Source organism: Crinia signifera, chromosome 4, assembly GCF_055691185.1.
Source record: "Crinia signifera chromosome 4, ASM5569118v1, whole genome shotgun sequence".
Taxonomy (NCBI): Eukaryota; Metazoa; Chordata; class Amphibia; order Anura; family Myobatrachidae; genus Crinia; species Crinia signifera.
Window position 1 is genome coordinate 182,005,771 of NC_139220.1, and position 18,503 is coordinate 182,024,273.

Consider the following 18,503-nt stretch of genomic DNA (forward strand, 5'->3'; position numbering starts at 1 on the left):
TTCAATCCCCCCCCCCCCCCCCGCTATTTCCTCCGTCAGAAATAGCGGCGGGAGCCTATTCAATGCTGTCTTCCCTGACAGCATTGAACAGGCTTCTCTGCAAAACAAGTCCCACTATAGAAGCAGAATGGCCGGGAGTTGTCGAGCTCCCGGCCACAGCTCGACGATTTCCATCTGCTTCTCACGGCCACGCCCCCTTCTTGGCGGTCAGCAGGTGGGAAGTTGAATCCCGCCTGCAAAATGAGAGGCAAGCTGACCGAGAATGGGACAGGATCACGGCTTTCGGGCCAGCCCGACAGTCGTGACCTGACATTGAATACCCCTCCCTAAATATGTATTCATATGGCATCAGGTTTCCCCATTATATATGTACTGGCATAAAGGTCTAGATGTCTTTAGGATAAATTGCAATAAACTGTACGACAACGTTTGAGTATTCTTCATAGAAATGAATGGTTGGAGCCAGGACTTAAAGTGGTCATGCAGAGGTGGGGGAACTCATTTCTCTATGCCACCTGATTACCCACCCTTCCCTTACCCCATTAGGCAGAGACAGGGCCAGTTGTAGTGTTTTTGGCAGCCCCCTGCAAACTAGAATGCTTTTCTGTGAGAATTGCTGTGCAGGGCCAGTGTGGAGGTTAAAGTGTTCCACTTCACCATTAGAGGTGGTGGAACTCAGTTTCACTCCGTTCCCCCTCACTTTAACCCCTGGTTGGAGCAATTTATAAGATAAACCCAGGATTTCACTCTCAACACTCCACTGAAACAGCACTGACTAAAGTGGTGAATGATCTGGTAACTGCTAAGTATAAAGGCCATTACTCACTAATATTTCTTCTAGATCTTTCTGCTGCTTTTGACACTGTGGATCACACTCTTCTCTTACAAACATTACATTCCCTAGGTCTTAATGATACAGCCCTTTCCTGGTTTACATCTTACCTAGCTGATCGCTCTTTCAGTGTTCGCTTCTCTGACTCTACTTCCTCTTCATTACCTCTGTCAGTTGGAGTTCCGCAAGGCTCAGTCTTAGGTCCTCTGCTTTTCTCAATCTATACTTCCTCTCTTGGCAAACCCAGTAATTCACCTTCACGTGTGTCTCCTCCAAATCAGATACCAGATATATTCAAGTATTTACATAAAGTATGGGTAATTTTTTTTTTGGGGGGGGGGGAAACTGCCTTCTTCATCTCTTCAATTGCACATGCTTCTGTTACACAGTTGGGTATCTCCTATATATTTGGCTACATCTGTCACTCAAAGTGGGTGTCTGTGTCTATAACGCTCTGTTCCTGGACTTTCCTCTTAATGTGTGATTGCCTTCATCTGTGCTGAACACCTTTCTGAGAAATTAACCTGTTTAAAACAGGTGATGGCAATCATACATTAAGGGGAAGTCTAGAAACAGAGCATTGTGTCCCTCCTGGAGAGGGTCATGTTGGGAGGTATGTGACAGAGAACCAGCCCAGTGAGCCCACAGACAGTGCCAGACACCCACTGCCTTCCCATGTTGCCCAGCACTGCTATTCCACAGCCACCAGGTGAGCGCCCCCTCCCGCGATTTGCGGCAAAACCTCCCCCCCCCGCGCGCCCCCCCTCCCGCGATTCGCGGCAAAAACACCCGCTCCCCCGCGACCCCCCCTACCGCGATTCGCAGCAAAAACACCCCCGCGACCCCCCCTCCCGCGATTCGCTGCAAAAAGAACCCCCCCACAACCCCTCCCGCAATTCGCGGCATAACCACCACCCCGCGACCCCCCCTCCCGCGAATCGCGGCAAACCCTCCCCCGTGACCCCCCCCCGATTCGCGGAAAAAACACACCCCCCCCGCGACCTCCCTCCCGCGATTCGCGGCAAAAAGAACCCCCCCGCGACCCCCCCTTGCACGATTGGCGGCACCCCCCCTGCGACCCCCCTCCCGCGATTCGCGGCACACACCCCTCCCCCCCCCCCGCAATTCGCAGCAGCCCCAGGATTAAATGGCACATGCAAAACACTGCCATGGCTATGGTCGACAATGAAAAAGGTTGACATGAGTTTTTGAAGATTTATTTTTAATTTTTTAAATTTTTTCATATTCATTGTCATGTGTCGACATGGACACCAATAAAGTGGCACACTTATGTCAACATTTACATGTGTTGACCTTTCTGTGTTGATTTTTTCTTGTGGCGATTTGCGTCACACCCCCCCGCAACCCCCCCTCCCGCGATTCGCGGCACCCCCCGTGACCCCCCACCTCCCGCAATTCGCGGCAACCCCCCACCGGAACCCCTGTGAACCCCGCCCTCCCGCGATTCGCGGCACCCACCCCCGCGACCCCCCCTCCCGCAATTCGCGGCAGCTCCAGAATTAAATTGCACATGGAAAACACTGACATGGCTATGGTCGACAATGAAAAAGGTTGACATGAGTTTTTGAAGTTTTTTTTTTTCATTTTTTGAATGTTTTCATATTCATTCTCATGTGTCGACATGGACACCAATGAAGTGCCACACTTATGTCAACATTTACATGTGTTGACCTTTCTGTGTTGATTTTTTCTTGTGGCGATTCGGGTCACACCCCCCCCCACCCCCCGCAACCCCCACTCCCGCGATTCACGGCACACACACACACCCCCGCGATTCTCGGCACCCCACCCCGTGACCCCCCCTCCCGTGATTCATGGCACACCCCCCGCGACCCCCCCTACCATGATTCGCCGCAACCCCCGCCCCCGTAACCCCCCTCCCGCGATTTGCGGCAACCCACCCCGCGACCCCCCTCCCGCGATTCTCTGCAATCCCTCCCCTCCCGCGATTCGCAGCATCCACCCCCCCACAACCCCCCCTCCTGCAATTCGCGGCACCCCCCGCGACCCCCCCTCCTGCAATTCGCGGCACCCTCCGCGACCCCCCCTCCCGCGATTCGCGGACACCTAAGTTGCAATACAGGCATCTTTCATACAATTCTAACCATATTTCTCATATACAAACGTTCACAAATTAAGGGGGCGCAGCCCCTTACGACGGTGTGAAGAGCGCCCGTAGGGCGCGATGAATCACCTAGTATAATTATTACTTGTGTATATGCCAACATTCACAATTAGTCAGTAATATAAGATGAGGTGAGAAATGAGTTTCCACTACCCATATAAAAAATACCTGACGAAAACTTGGCTATAAAATGAATGCTACACTGGAACGAATATACTGTAAGTCATGACAAGAATGCAGTGCTTGCAGCAGAAAGTGTATATAATAAACCAATAAGTGCTGCTTCCCTCTAGCTGTATTAGGAAAGTAACTGAAAAATTCAGAAGGTGTGAAATGACTTTCTTTTACAGAATAATTGGCACATATACTACAGAGATTCACATGTCTATTATTTTGGATACGTCTTTGATTTCATACACTTTATCCCAAATGCATTTATTCCAGCGTAACAACAATTTCCTCAGCACATAATGTTTTACAACATTCCTAAAATTTTGATACTTTAATTTCTTTACACAATACAGATACAGGTTGAGTATCCCGTATCCGAGTATCCGTTATCCGAATTATTCCGAAAACCATACATTCCAGAAAGTGAAAAAAAAAATATTTTTTTTGCTAAAAACTCACTGGGGACATATGTAACAGCACTACTGGTGACATGATATGTAACTGGCACTATATATGTGCAAGACAATGATTGCTTGGCATTCAAATTCAAAATCTGAGATAGTACACAAATTTTGTTTCATGTTTTGAAACCTTGTTTTTTGAACAAATAAAATATATTTGTGTGTATTTTATGTGGTAATAAAATATATTTGTGTGTATTTTATGTGTTTATACAGCATACATGCAAGATACTTCAAAATACATAATTGAAATATTAAAATATTCTGAAATACGTAATAATCCGTTATCCAAAATTCTCCTGGTCCCGAGCATTTTGGATACGGGATACTCAACCTGTATAGCCATGCTTATCTCAACCTACCCATGGAGGTTGGATCTCAAAGCGAGGTGCGCGGCAGCACGTCGCAGCGTGGTGAAGGGTTGTGCAACGTGGCAAATATGGCATTTGGCATTGCCGGTTAGTCTAATGCTTATGTTCATCCAGCAGATGTCGCTTTTGAAACTCATCATTGTGTATGTGTGAGGTTGCCAATTAAATACAGTACAGTAATATAGCCCAAGAACTATTTACTGTATGTTAAATGCAGTAATGCATGGTTTACAGATGAGCACTGGGCTACAGGGTCACTTAGTACAGATCACGCACTGTAACTAGAAAACATACAGTACAGTACCATCTGCCTTCCACATGGATGCAGGGCTTAGGTTGCTTTAAATTCACATGGATCTTATCACTCATGCTTTCATTTATGCTGCGACTATACAGTATGCTACTGTATGGTACAGTTTTCCCAAGTTACATGGGATGTTAAGCTGCATTATCAGTAAGTGGTAAAAAAAAATGAGGAGAAGACACTCAGAAAGGGTCAGGTGTGAATGAGGTGACAGGATTATGGTACACTATCTATTGTGGCTTAGCGGTTAAAGCCACAGCATGCTATGCACTGTGCCTAAGGTTCGGAACCCACTCAGGAGTCATTCATTTTCTTGTAATTCCATTATTTTATTACAATTTGATACATTAAAATGTGTATATATTTATGCTTTGTTTCCACTTTATTTGTTTTTGCTGAGCTTAGCTCCATAAGGGTGGTCTCCCTCATGGTCGATAGTCTCAGTCGGTTACTATTTTGTACATACAGGGCCAGATGTACTAAGCTTGAAAAGTGATGAAATGGAGAGTGATAAACAACCAGCCAATCAGCTCATACCTGCCATGTCACATACTGTGTTTGAAAAATGTCAGACAGGAGCTGATTGGCTGGTTGTTTATCACTCTCCATTTCATCACTTTTCGAGCTTAGTACATCTGGCCCACAGTATGCTGAGTAGTTTCTAATTCAACCCCAGGGACTTGGTGAGGAAAGGGATCCTGAGCATAGAGTTGTGCTAAGCTCTGCATACAATTCCCCACCGAGTCCCTGGGTCACAATGAGTGATTACGTAGCATATTTACAAAATGGCAGCTGGCAGAAACTATTGGCCATGAAGGAGTCCACCCTTACTGAGCTGAGCTCGGCATTCATTTCCCCACAAAGTCCCTAAGCTGAATGAGCGAAACATCTGTCTTGGGTCCATATTTCCTCATTCCCCACCATGACTCATTCACCTTGTTGTGTGTCCTTTTTAAAGGAGATTATTACAGCACCAAAAACTACCTTTGTGTGATGTAGTGTCATACTTAGCGTCTCCTGTGAGAAAAAGAGGGTGGTGCACCACTTTTTGATGAGGCGGTTTAGCATCTAATGCTGCTTGGCGATGTTCTTTTCTGTACACTAAACTAGACTTCAGTAGTATAGAAAGAGTTTAGCGGGGTAGCCAAACATAAGTGCACTTACTGTAGCGTAATGTGAGGTCACTAACAACCATATACTGTACCATTATGAATATATCCGACCCCTTGACTAGTGCCATTGTAGTAATATGATAAATAATCACCTGTCAGTGGTTTTAATGTTATGGCTGAACAGGATATATACGTATTTTGCTTTCATCTACCTGAAGTGTTTTTTTTTTTTCTTATAAAAGGAGGAAATATGTCACAGCCATGCCTACTTCCATATGTTGGTACTCATATAAAGGCACACAAATATAAGAGCGCTACAGATCATATGAAAAAAAATCATATTAAAGATTAAACGCTAACTTGATCATAAACATCAAACCTAAATACTTACAATTAGAGAATATAAAGTACTTTAAACTGATGTGTTTAAATGAGCCTGCCCTTTATGTAGGAAATAATAAAAGTATGATTAAATTACCACAGACATGACCTGTCTAACATCCCTGCTATCCTCTTCTACCTGAAGTGCTTATTATGCAGAGAAGAACAGAGCAGTGTCATGGAAACAGCAGCTGTGAAGTTCCTATCCTTCCACAAAGGATTACAGATAAGAGCAGGAGACTCAGGCCCAATACACTGGTCAAATACAGCAAGAATCCAAGTTTCGCTGCCTCAAATAAACCTTCTATGCAATCTATTAGCATATAAGAATCTAATTTTCTCTAAACACGGTTAGAAGCAAATATTTAATTTCCTCTTCCAGTTTATATGCACATACTTAATGTCTATGTATGTAATTAGCTACAGTACATACAGTAGTACCCACAGTCTAAAGACTAAAAGAAAACATAGCTTGATTATAATGCAGTATGACAGTGAATCATAGTATGAAAAGAAAAAAAAATGTAAGCTATAAATGAACACTGTATGCAATTTAACCCCTTCAGTGGTGGGTTTTTATTTTAGGGAGCAATCAGTGGGGAGCGCTCCCGATAAAACCCGGCTGTGTATGGCGTGACATGACAAGGTCATGTCTCACACAGCTGGGGGGAAGGAGGCGGGGCCGGGCAGCATCTGAAGCTGAGCTCAGCACTCAGCTTAGCTGCGCTGCCCGGCACTAAGCAGTGTAGACCCTGGTACTCATGAGAATTTTCCAGGTTTGCCAGTCTGGGCATTGGAGAAGAGCCCGGAAAATTCTCCGGAGTACCAGTGAAGGGGATATAGAAGGAGAGAGCTACAAACTGTACCTATCAGGGGTGGATTTGCCATTAACCTTAATCTTCCCTGTGCTACCCGATATTCAGTATTAAAAATGACAAAATAGAAGGTGGATGACTGCCTTGGTGCTTGAGTTTGTCAAGGTCAGCCACCGCCCGCCTAAAGGGGGAACATTGCATGGCAGGCAGCCTGCTCAGTGCTCTCTGTCATCGCAGATCAGAGACCCAGTGCAGCAGGCTGGGCCAGGTGGCCAAAATGGGGGAGTGCAGACTGAGTGCCAAAAATAGATCCGCCACTCACATTCAGAACCCATAGCAATGCATGAAACGGCCCAGTACTACTGTAGAGACACCACTGTGCCATATTCCACTGTGCCGGTGTTGGTGGGACTCAGACACTTTATTATTTGGCAGCACCTCTATCCATGATCTGGCCCCCAACTGTAGGGATACCACCAATAAACACTACAGCAGAGAATAGTCAGGAAGTACAAAGAAACAAAAACATTTATGAATTTTCAAAATAATTTAGTTAGCCGATAATAATTCAGTCCACATTTGTTTCTTTACTTCCCAATGTCTTCACTTATTTTAGTGTCACAGCTGGCGGCATATAATACGGCTTTTACCTCTTTAGTGCCCAACTCTTAAATAATGGTATACACTATGAATGGAAAAGCTTTATTTACTAAGGTGTGGTATTCTCTTGTACTGCATCTATCAATATCATTTATAGCATTGTATTGTTTCTTGTTTTGCACAATTATTTTAAGCAAAACTGTGACAGTATCACAACATACAGTTTTTTTCTGGGCCGGAAATAACTTATACAAATACATGTATTTTTTTGTATAGTGTTAGCATTTATGCTTGATTTTTTGGGGGTTATATACTGTATTTGTTTCTGGACCAACCTTTTTCCTATTTGTGGAATGTGGTTTCTAAATATTTATATAGCGAGGACAACATAATGACTTCCTCTGCAGCTCACCACTAACCACTCATTTTGTTTATACTTCAAACCTAAGGGTTTTCTAGGTGGCTGCTGCGAGTCCGTGGTTAACCCTATCACACCTTCTCAGTCTAGATGTTCATGGAATACTGTTGTTAGTGTTTATTAACATCTAGTGCAGCAACATTCCATTGCACTTTACATTTGTAAACAATGATATCCATGCAGTGCCAGATTAAGGTTCACATAGACCAGGAGCTGAAGTTTGTGGAGCTTATTTTTTGTCCAGCTCCTGGATAATGTGGAGGGGTAGTTCAGCACTGCCAGAATCGAGACAGCAATTTTGCCTCAGCTTACAACTGCAGCTGAAAAAAAAAAAAAAAAATTTTTTTAACCACTAAATGGAAAAAATCAGGCGCAGTAGGTTTAGGTATTTAAAGGGTGTATATATATACAAAGAGGTCCACAGCTTGATAGGCTGCTCCCAAACACCTAGAAGGACTGAAATGCCTTACTAGAATCAAATGAAAAAAACTAAATTAAATAAAGAGAGCGCGCACTGTGTTGATCTATTTGTTTTTACTCAATAAAAAATAATGAATATATTTAAACAATACATTATAATAAAAATACACAATGATTAAAATGCATATGCAAATACAAAATATATGGTAAGAGAATAAGCATCCGACTTTTGTATTAAATGGTAAGTATTGGAAGATTGCCTCTGTTTAAAGTGTGGATCCTTTTATAGAGATCAGCTGATATCTTTCTTTAAAGCGTTTTAGTAATGCATTAACACAGAGTCTTAGTTCATGTGTAGAGACTTAAATATTACCGCTTGCTGTCCCCGTCCGTTTGCGATGTTCTTACACTCGTCACAATGTGTCCGCTTCAACCGGTGTAGCCTGATGTTGATAAGCCGGCACCGGGAGCAGACTGTGTGAGCCGGGCGTCCGCTCGTCAGCTACAACCAGCGTAGCCCCAAGGTGGAAGAGGGCTGGCGCTGGGAGCTTAACAAGCTGTGAGGTGAGCTGCTGACGACCAGCGTGGCCCCAGATGGAAAAGGGCTGGCGCTGGGAGCTGTCTGGTCACGAGAGATGGATGGTAGCCCGGGCGTCCTGATAGAAAGACGCACTTTGAGTGGCACTTGGGTCGAGGACACAGGGTACGATGGCAAGGTACTGCGGGTAGCAAAGTCCAATCACAAGGGTATAAAGGGTAAAAGGATTATCCAGAGGCAGCCAGGTATATCAAATAAGTCGGGTGCAGTAAATCCTTGACGCGTTTCTCCGTCTGCGGGTACTGACGGTTTCATCAGAAGGTATTTGGTTGGTTACCTGCCCAGGTATAAAAAGGTAGTTTGGCCAATCAGCCTTTAGCAGCAATTGAGCCGCACCTGTAGATTCATTACGGGTCAGGCAGTCCAAGTGTGTGTGTATCTGTAATTAAACTGTGTGGACTCAGATATACAATTAATAGTAATTCCAGATCTCATCTATATAATAGAAATCTATATATATATAACAATAAAACAATAGTTTACAATATTAAGTTTCTCATGGCATCTTCGAACAATTTAGGAGAGTATTTAGACCAAGAATAAATAGATCTATTGGCACTCATTTAAATATGGAGCTGGCGTGGCTCCATAGTAGAGACTCCGACTGGGAACCAGCCATCACAATGGGAGACAGGTTCGAGTCCCATCCTGTCTCTTCAAAAATATTTATTTTTATTTATATTTTTCTTTTTTTCAATTAAATTCATTGTTAGCATTTTCATATCTATTTGTATTTTTGGTTTGCACTTTATATAAGAAGAAAGGGGGAAAAAAAGGGGGGAAAAAGCAGGGAGGACAAGTATATACATAGATTTATACTTCTGATAAGTGCAATTATAGCAAATTTTATCTTCTCATATTTTTTATATATATCACACAATAGACCAATTGATAGAAATAGAAGATAATAAATAAATAAATAAATAAATGTAGATATACATAGTAACTAAATACAAATATAATTAAAAGTAAAACAGAACAGAACAGAAAAAACCCAATATTAGTTTTAATAAAAGACCAAACAACTGCAGCTGGCTCTTTACATGTACTGGTGCCAAACTCTCATTGAATGTCTCAGTTGCCTTCTGCAGATACATTTAGGCATCAGCTCTTCCACACTGGTAAGCAGCGCGATAGGCTCCTGACATGATGCTGCTTCAATGTAGCTCCACTCCGCTTGCCTGCTCCCACAGAAGTTCCCCTGAAAGTACCAATCACCCCGAAACTAAATGCCTCCACCCATCTCCTCAGTGACAGACCACTCACACACTGCTCTGTATCACTCCACCCCTTTATTTCCTGTCTATGAAGGATAAATGTGTTTATCTACAGTATGAACTTTAGTGTCCCAACAGTTTGTTTATAGATTTATTTATAACATATATACAGTAATATGCAGCCCTGCATGGCTCCATCAACTTAATGGGGTGCCACATTTGAGCAACCCAGAGGCAGAACTTAAGACGACCTAGAGGGCACAGCCTAGTATGTCTTGGGGCAGAGCTTTGGATGGCCCAGAGGTGGAACTACTGACAGCCTGCAAAAAAACTGTGTACAAACAGCAATTTGATCATCTCCATAATTTGGGAGTTTAAGTAATGAGACCCAAGTGAATTTTAAATAACTAGTCCATACCTCTCAACGTTGTGTTGGCCGCAGGAGGAACATTCCCATGCAGCGAATGTGCGCTGACGAAATTATGTGGTATGGCCTCATGGGAAGTGCAGTGGTCATGAGCCATACCAATATTTTCATTATTGTAGGAGCATAATGGGGGCTCTTTGAGCTGTTGGCATGACCCTTTCCCTCTCTCCTGGCGACTAGATGCTGTGCGAATGAGCACAGCAGCTATTCACCACTGCTCTTCTAAGCAGAGCAGCAAGTGAGAGAGGGTCTCCCAACTTCACCCTCCACCCCAGTACTGGATACTGTAGCCTGTGGGTGGGACAGCAGGACAGGCCCTTGTAAAACGGGACTGTCTCACCAAAATCGGTACAGTTGAGAGGTATAATAGTTGCTCCCCAAAAAATAAGTAAATATATCTTTTTTTCAGAATTCACCATTTAGAACCTATCCTTCTTGTTGCTTGAAAGAAGCCTTCATTAGACTGTGCTATTGTTTTTTCATTCCAGTGGAAAAAAAAATGAATGCGGCAGTTATTTTTCTGTAAGTTTATGTATCCATCTGTTGCATTGGTGTCTCTGATACCACTGGTCACATAAAGGAACAAATGTGAAATATAGAGTGAACAAGACATTTATTTTCCCAAGTGAATCTAGCAAATGAAAGGATCTTTATGAGCAATATAAAACATGATTGGTAGTATCAGTCATTCACCCAGTGTAAGAAATACTGCTATTATGCAGAGTCTTCGGATGGTCTATATAATTGTGTCTCGTCTGCTCTTGGGTGGTACAGTTACAGACACAATTATCTTGTGTAATGACATACATACGACATTATAGAGTAATATTATTAAGCTTGTTGAGACAAGCATAAGAATATTGGTTTATCAAACATTGCTTTTTTACATCTGCTACTGTATGTCTTCTGCATAGTGAGCAAACCCCAGTTACAGCTTTTATGTGTATTGGCATATAGCATTGTAAGAGAAATAATTTAACACATGTATTTACAATTTAACAAATTTAAGTTTTAATTGCAATGTACAAGTACAGTTGTGTTGCTAATTATAAAGTAAACCATGCCACGGCATTAGACATAATAATGTCCATAATATATTAGGGAGGATCAGCAGGAACTCTACTCCAAGACACGTGCTCTGGAATCCATGCCAGCGATATGTCCATCAGCAGGAACTCTACTCCAAGACACGTGCTTTGGAAACCATGCCAGCGATATGTCCATCAGCAGGAACTCTACTCCAAGACACGTGCTCTGGAATCCATGCCAGCGATATGTCCATCAGCAGGAACTCTACTCCAAGACACGTGCTTTGGAAACCATGCCAGTGATATGTCCATCAGCAGGAACTCTACTCCAAGACATGTGATCTAGAAACCATGCAAGTGATATGTCCATCAGCAGGAACTCTACTCCATGACACGTGCTCTGGAAACCATGCCAGTGATATGTCCATCAGCAGGAACTCTACTCCATGACACATGCTCTGGAAACCATGCCAGTGATATGTCCATCAGCAGGAACTCTACTCCATGACACATGCTCTGGCAACCGTGCCAGTGATATGGCCATCAGCAGGAACTCTACCCCAAGACACGTGATCTGGAAACCATGCCAGTAATATGTCCATCAGCATGAACTGTACTCCAAGACATGTGATCTGGAAACCATGCCAGTGATATGACCATCAGCAGGAACTCTACTCCATGATATGGATTTCAAAACCATGCCAGTGATATGTCCATCAGCAGGAACTCTACTCCATGACACGTGCTCTGGAAACCATGAGAGTGATATGTCCATCAGCAGGAACTCTACTCCAAGACATGTGATCTTGAAACCATGCCAGTGATATGTCCATCAGCAATAAATCTCATTACCATGTCCATAAAGAAATCCCACTTAAAGGCAATGATTAGTAAACTGTTGTGCTCCTGCTTAGTTAAAGCTTATAGTCTGCTTCCAAACAAACATGCCTATTGTTAGTTATACCCACCAACATGCCTAATAGTAGCAATACACATGAATTTGGCCACCAGTAGCAGTGACTGTTATCTTGGCCACAAGTAGAAATTCCCACTAATATGCCCACCAGTATCTAACACTGTATTTGTAATCTGCAACCACACCCTACTATTACTCTGACTCCACCACTGTCTCCCTCTTCTGCATTAACGTCACTGTTATATGATGTGCCACATTCTGGGTATTGAATGGCTCACCAGTTGCATTCATTTTTATGAAATGTGTTATAACTCTGTGTGCTGCCATTGAGTGGCTCTCTTAGGCTGCATGAGATTGATGCTGCTGGGAAAATACTGCCTGCGCATAACCAAGAACTCCACAAAAGTACACACACAAAATACTACTGGTGTACCATGGCATGCTAAAGGATATTTGCTCACATTAATAGTCTCTGAAATACCATAGTTGGACAGTAGTTTACTTTGTTGGCTGTTGTTGACTGTAGTTACTCAGCACCTGATTAACCAATAGCCTAGAGTGCCGGGATTTTGGAGGGGGGGTTTCAGGTGACAGATGAGAAATAAGATGCAGGCCTAATTTATTCCATGCTTGTTAGCTATCACTTGTCCTTATGTACTGTTTTGGTTAAAGTGTTTAAGGTGACCGCCAGATGGCTGTGCCACTGTAACTTACTGATGGAGCCATTATTTTATGTACATTGTGTTACAGCGCCAGCTGGGCAACCTAAAGCCATAGGGCAGTATGTCTGGAGAGTCCCTGAGCGCATATACAAATGGGTTTAACAGCATTACAAGGAGAGCTACATGTGTTAACCTAGGGCATCTGTAACGTTTAAGGAGGCACAATGGTTACCCAATACAAGACTGAATATTCAGAAGATGACTGTGTAGTAGTAAATAAAGTAGTATTGCTGCGGGCTCTGTGGTTCGCTACGCTCGCCACGCTATTTAAAATTAACTCCATGCCAACATGGATAGTGGAGGTATGAACTATCCATGTTGGCATGGAGTTAAGTTACTTTTTTGGACATATTTCGTGGCAAACGTTCACCCGGAAGTAGCACGGCGCCCATGCTGGCGACTGAAACTACACAAGTACCGCTTTTCTGATTAATATCTAATAAACATTAATTAGATTGTGACAGAACAGTCCTACTTTTGATGATAGACACGTCTGCATTGCCATTCTTGCACCCTTAAAGGTTACTCCACTACTGTTCCTATAAACATGATGAGCTGTTCTAAATGTGGCAGGGATTGGTCCTGCTGGCTTATTGCCCACATTGTTATAGCAAAGGGCGGGCATCTTAGGAAATCATGTGGATATTCTGTTATCAATAATCTATTATTTCTTCTTGTAATTGTCATTCTTCCAATATCAAATTTAGAATAGTCAATTAGCAGGTAAAATTCCTCCATACTGAGCACAACATATTTATAATTGAGAATCTCTTTGTATGGTGGGTTGGAATGCAGGTAACCAAAATCAGGACTCTTTAAACCATACGATTGCTAAGATGATATTATGTTAAATGTATATAAAATGTGGTACATTTACAGCGGCGGCTCCCTACCCATCTCACATGAGGGATGGATTGTGTCTGGCTTGTTTCTGGCTTCCATCTCAGTCTTTATAGACTCAGGTATTAAAGCTATATAATCTGCCGAACAGGGTTATTAGATTGATTGAACTTTGTTTATATTTACTGCATAGAACCAGAGAGACTGAGGAGGATTCAATTATTGGGAATGTTCACAAAGTGCTTTGGACTGTTGGCACCTTGCAAATGCCAACATTGCCAATTTTGCCTTGCAAACGATAGAGATGCATAGGGAGACAGGCACGGTTGGGCTCCCTTATGCTGTGTACACACGGTGCAATTTAGGATATCCATTTTGACTATATGGTCAAATCGATAGCAAGTTTGCCCACATCTGATCCTAATGTAGCACAGTCTATTTGTACTATGTTGGATCGAGGGCCATGCTGCTCAACGCAGCATGACACCCGTCTCCCCACTGTCCCTCCCTCCGATGCCGGATCGCACCGTGTGTACACACCGTTACTGTAATTCTCAGGGATCTGTGCAGCTGGATATTGCAGTAATTACATTTTGCCTCCTTTGCCTTCCTGCTCTGCGACATCTTCCCATTTTATTAGATGGAGAGGGTTTACAAAAAGAGGGGGGTTTATATTTTGACTTTGTTTGGAATGTGCATTTTTCTGTAAATTATACAAAATCACTCTTTGGGGTATATTTACTAAAGCACTGGAATTAGAAGTTGAGATGTGCCCATAGTGACCAATCAGATTCTACTCATTATTTATCTGGCATCTATAAACACTAGTTCATAACATGAAGAAGACATACGCAATATTAGTAGGCCTCCTCTGTAGTAAGCACTGGATGCATTGTACACACTGTAATGCTGTCACTTGTTTTCCTCTCCATCTGCACATCAAAAATAAGGCACATGCTGTACCAGGACCTCATTGCGTGAATGAACTTATTCAGTACGCTGGAGACCAGGGCTTGCTTTGATGCATTTAAGGGAATCACAGCCTATTTTGGGAATTTTGAATTCTAATCTAATAATACAACTAGGGAAAAATGAGGGTGTAAATTTCCCTTATCTAAAACACCATTCTCTTTTCTGTCAGTGGCTTTACAAGGAAATTTCAGTCACAACACAAAGGATCATTCATGATGTAACTATGTGAATTGGCCTAGCATTGATCACAGCCCAATTCTGGCTGGTCCCACAATACTTTCCAGTGTGCACAGACATTAATGAAAGGTCAGGACCGAGCAGTAAAAGCAGGACAGAGTCAAAAAATGGAAAGATATAAGTATCAGTCACAGAGGAGTGTGTCTCATTCTGTTCCAGTCTGTATTCCCAGCTGTGTCGCTGTCCAGCTGCAATGCACGCACTCATAACCATCCCTAGCTAAACTTGGAACAATAACTGGGAGCAGCATAACAGCACAATACAAACAGAAACTCGTTACAAACAAGTCACTGATGCTGTCTAAAGGAAATCTAGAACTTACTTCAAATTACAGCGGCACTTCCTATGTTCCTCCGAAACTTCGAATTCATCTTATTGAGGATACAACAGCTTCTTAAACGTGGACAAACCGTCTGGATATACACTGATTAAGTCAGTGAAGGCGATACTACAGCTTACATCTACTGGCATCACAAACATGACTCTGGCTGCTAAACTGGAAGACATGGAGGTGACTCTGGAGCACCTGCTGATGGATATGTTTGTAAGTGATATTTTCCTTTTCCTTAAAATGATCAATATCACAAATATACTACCTGTGATTTACTTTACATACTGTGGGGGTTGTACTAAACCATGGAGAGAGATGAATGAAAAAAAGATAAAGTACAGCCTGTCAGCTCCTAACTGTCATGTCATATGCTGTTTGAAAAATAACAAATAGGGATTGATAGGTTTTGTAGTGTTTTTCTCTCCACTTTGTCATTCTCCAAGGTTAATTTAACACTGCTAATAGTATATCTTGCAGTAATTCATCAATATCTATTTTTATATTTCAAATCAGTTTATTTATTTTTAATTCAGGAAAACAAATTCAGTGAAAATGTACCATTAATCAGCGAGCGAATGACTGAAGAATAAATGTCATGGTTGTGCTAAGCAAATCATTTTTTTCATAGACAGCAAAATCGTTTCTTAAAACTCATTGAGAAATAGTGGTAGCTCAGAATTTAAGGTCCATACACACTGGGCGACTATGCCCAGCGTGTATGGACAGCGATGATGTCAATCATCGATGCGGGGAAAGCCGCTCAGTGCATACACACTGAGTGTCTTTCCCCCTGCCCGGCGCCGACGAAGTGGAGAGGACGGCTTTGCATAGCGCTGAGCTATGCAAAGCCGTCCTCAACGCCACTCATCTGCTGGTATAACCAGCAGATGAGCAGCTTTCCCGGCGATGATGCGAGAGCGCGATCAGCGATCACCGCTCATCGCTGGGGCATACACACTGGGCGGCTTTGAGCTGAAAGTCGCCCAGTGTGTATGAGCCTTTAGTCTAATGCGGCTTTAAGAGAACTCAATGATAACACAAATGTGTTGCAGTTTTCCGGGAGCAGTCTTTTACTTGGAATACCTTTTTATCAGAGGGAGCAGAACATAATTTGCAGAGAAACATTACGTGACGCCATGAGGTCAGAGAACTACGGGTAACTGGAACAGAAGGTAACCCATGCATGGGTAGTCAGGATGCTGGGAATATTATCACTGACCATGCTCCATATACTATTTGTCAGATCAATAACATCAAATTCACTAGGAGCAGGAACCAAGGAGGGAAAATGACTATGATTAGAGAGGCAGCTCTCTGCCTCCTGCTGCTGCCGCCACATGTCTGTATATACAGCAGTAGCAGCGAGGGCAGCTTCCTACAACTACAGTAGTTCTCTTTGTTTATTAGAATGAAAATAAGATTTTGTTGTTATGTAAAGTCTCAGTTAAAAGTACTATTTTTTTGAACTTTAAAGTGATTACTTAGGGCGAGATGTACAAAGCCTTGAAAAATGATAAAATGGAGAGTGATAAAAAACCAACCAATCAGATCCTACCTGTCATTTTTCAAACACAGCCTGTGACATGGCAGGTAAGAGCTGATTGGTGGTTTATCACTCTCCATTTTATCACTTTTCAAGCTTAGTACATCTGGCAATTAATGGTGAAATATACTAATAAATAAAAGTTACAACAAGAAGCAAGGAAACAGGTATGGGTCATAGGGTATGCAGAATTTAGGGTGACAGTCAATAGGTAGACCACTATAGGTCGACAGTCATTAGGTCAACAGGTGAAAAAGGGCAACATACATATGGTCGACATGGTCATTAGGTCGACAAGGAGAATGCTTGTAGACCTAGTGACCGCATCCCAAGAAAACAAAGTGGTATGTTTGGAAACCAATGTTAATTACAGCTCATTTATCTTTTTCCTATTACTTTGGACCCACATCTAGCCTGGCATTGGCACATACATACCTCCCAACTGTCCCGCTAAATGCGGGAACATCCCGATTTTTGGGGACATTCCAGCGTCCCTCCCGCGGCCGTCAGTGTCCCGCTGTGAGGGGGGCAGTTGGGAATTCTCCCCTCATTTGCATAGACCACGCCCCCTTTACGGGCGCTCGCTTATTCTGCTATTAAGAAAGTTGGGAGGTATGCACATATGCGTTGGGTATCACTAGCCTTACCAAATGGCATCACCGATAGTTATACTTATAGTGTAGTAAAATGACAGACAACATATAAAAACTGCGCTAGGGACTATTTTATATATAATTAGATTAATTGTCTATAAACAAATCACTGGCCGGTGAACAATTAAAATGAAAAATAATAAAATAATTAGTACCATAAAAAGATATACAGTATAGCATAAAAATCTAAATTTCACAATTTGCAGCTGAGTTAAGTTATTAAAGTGCCTTGCAGTAGGTGTAAATAATCCGTATCTTTTTCCTTAGTGGAAAACATGCAGGTTAGTAGTTGTTAGGAAACAGTGAAAAAATAAAAATAAAAAAATGTAACTGGTAATAACGTTACCAGTCCTGGTATGTCTGGCCAGACAAAAGTTCGGTCCCTCTCTAATGCCCCTTTCAGACAGCACTTAAAAACCAGTATTTAGACGATTTTTAACCGTTTTAAAACAGTAATCTGTGCGGTCTGAAAGGTGCACAACCACTTTACCGTTTAAAAAAAGCAGGTTTTTTTAAAACGGTTAAAATGGAGGATCCTACCCGTTTCAGACCCGGTATTTTGGCATCAAAATTGGGTCTAAAACGGTATTTGTGACCCAGCCAATGAGCGGACCCAGCGCAGTGAATATTTAATGAGTGCTCATTAAATATTCACTGCGCTTCACCCCCGCTTCGCCCCCCCCCGCGCGCGCCGGTTAACATCCCCCCCCCGCCGCGCGCGGGTTAACATACCCCCCACCTCCTCAGGGCTAACAAACCCCCCCCCCCCCCCCCCCCGTGGTACCTCCTGCGACGCGTTGAGGATTCTGGCCGTATGGACGGATGCATTGCACTTATGGACGGATGCATTCTTATATGAAAAGTGACTTTCGGAAAATGGCTGCCCCATACGAAAGACAGGTTTTTTAAACAGGTTTTCCTATGGGGCAGCCATTTTCCGAAATACACTTTTTTTTACAAGTGCAATGCATCCGTCCATACTGCCGGG

General features: G+C 42.8%; 1 protein-coding gene across 2 annotated transcripts in view; it reads left to right on the forward strand.

Moving 5' to 3' along the window:
* Positions 1-18,503, forward strand: part of FRMD4A (FERM domain containing 4A) — a 432,053-nt gene that overhangs the window by 92,097 nt on the left and 321,453 nt on the right. Inside the window, exon 1 of one of the 2 annotated variants that reach the window (XM_083183112.1) lies at positions 15,216-15,532. The exons of the other annotated variant lie outside the window; for it this stretch is intronic. Coding sequence (XP_083039238.1) covers positions 15,467-15,532 — 66 coding nt within the window. The 5' untranslated portion in view covers positions 15,216-15,466. Of the gene's footprint in view, positions 1-15,215; positions 15,533-18,503 lie in introns of those variants that run through there. 2 annotated transcript variants of the gene reach the window in all.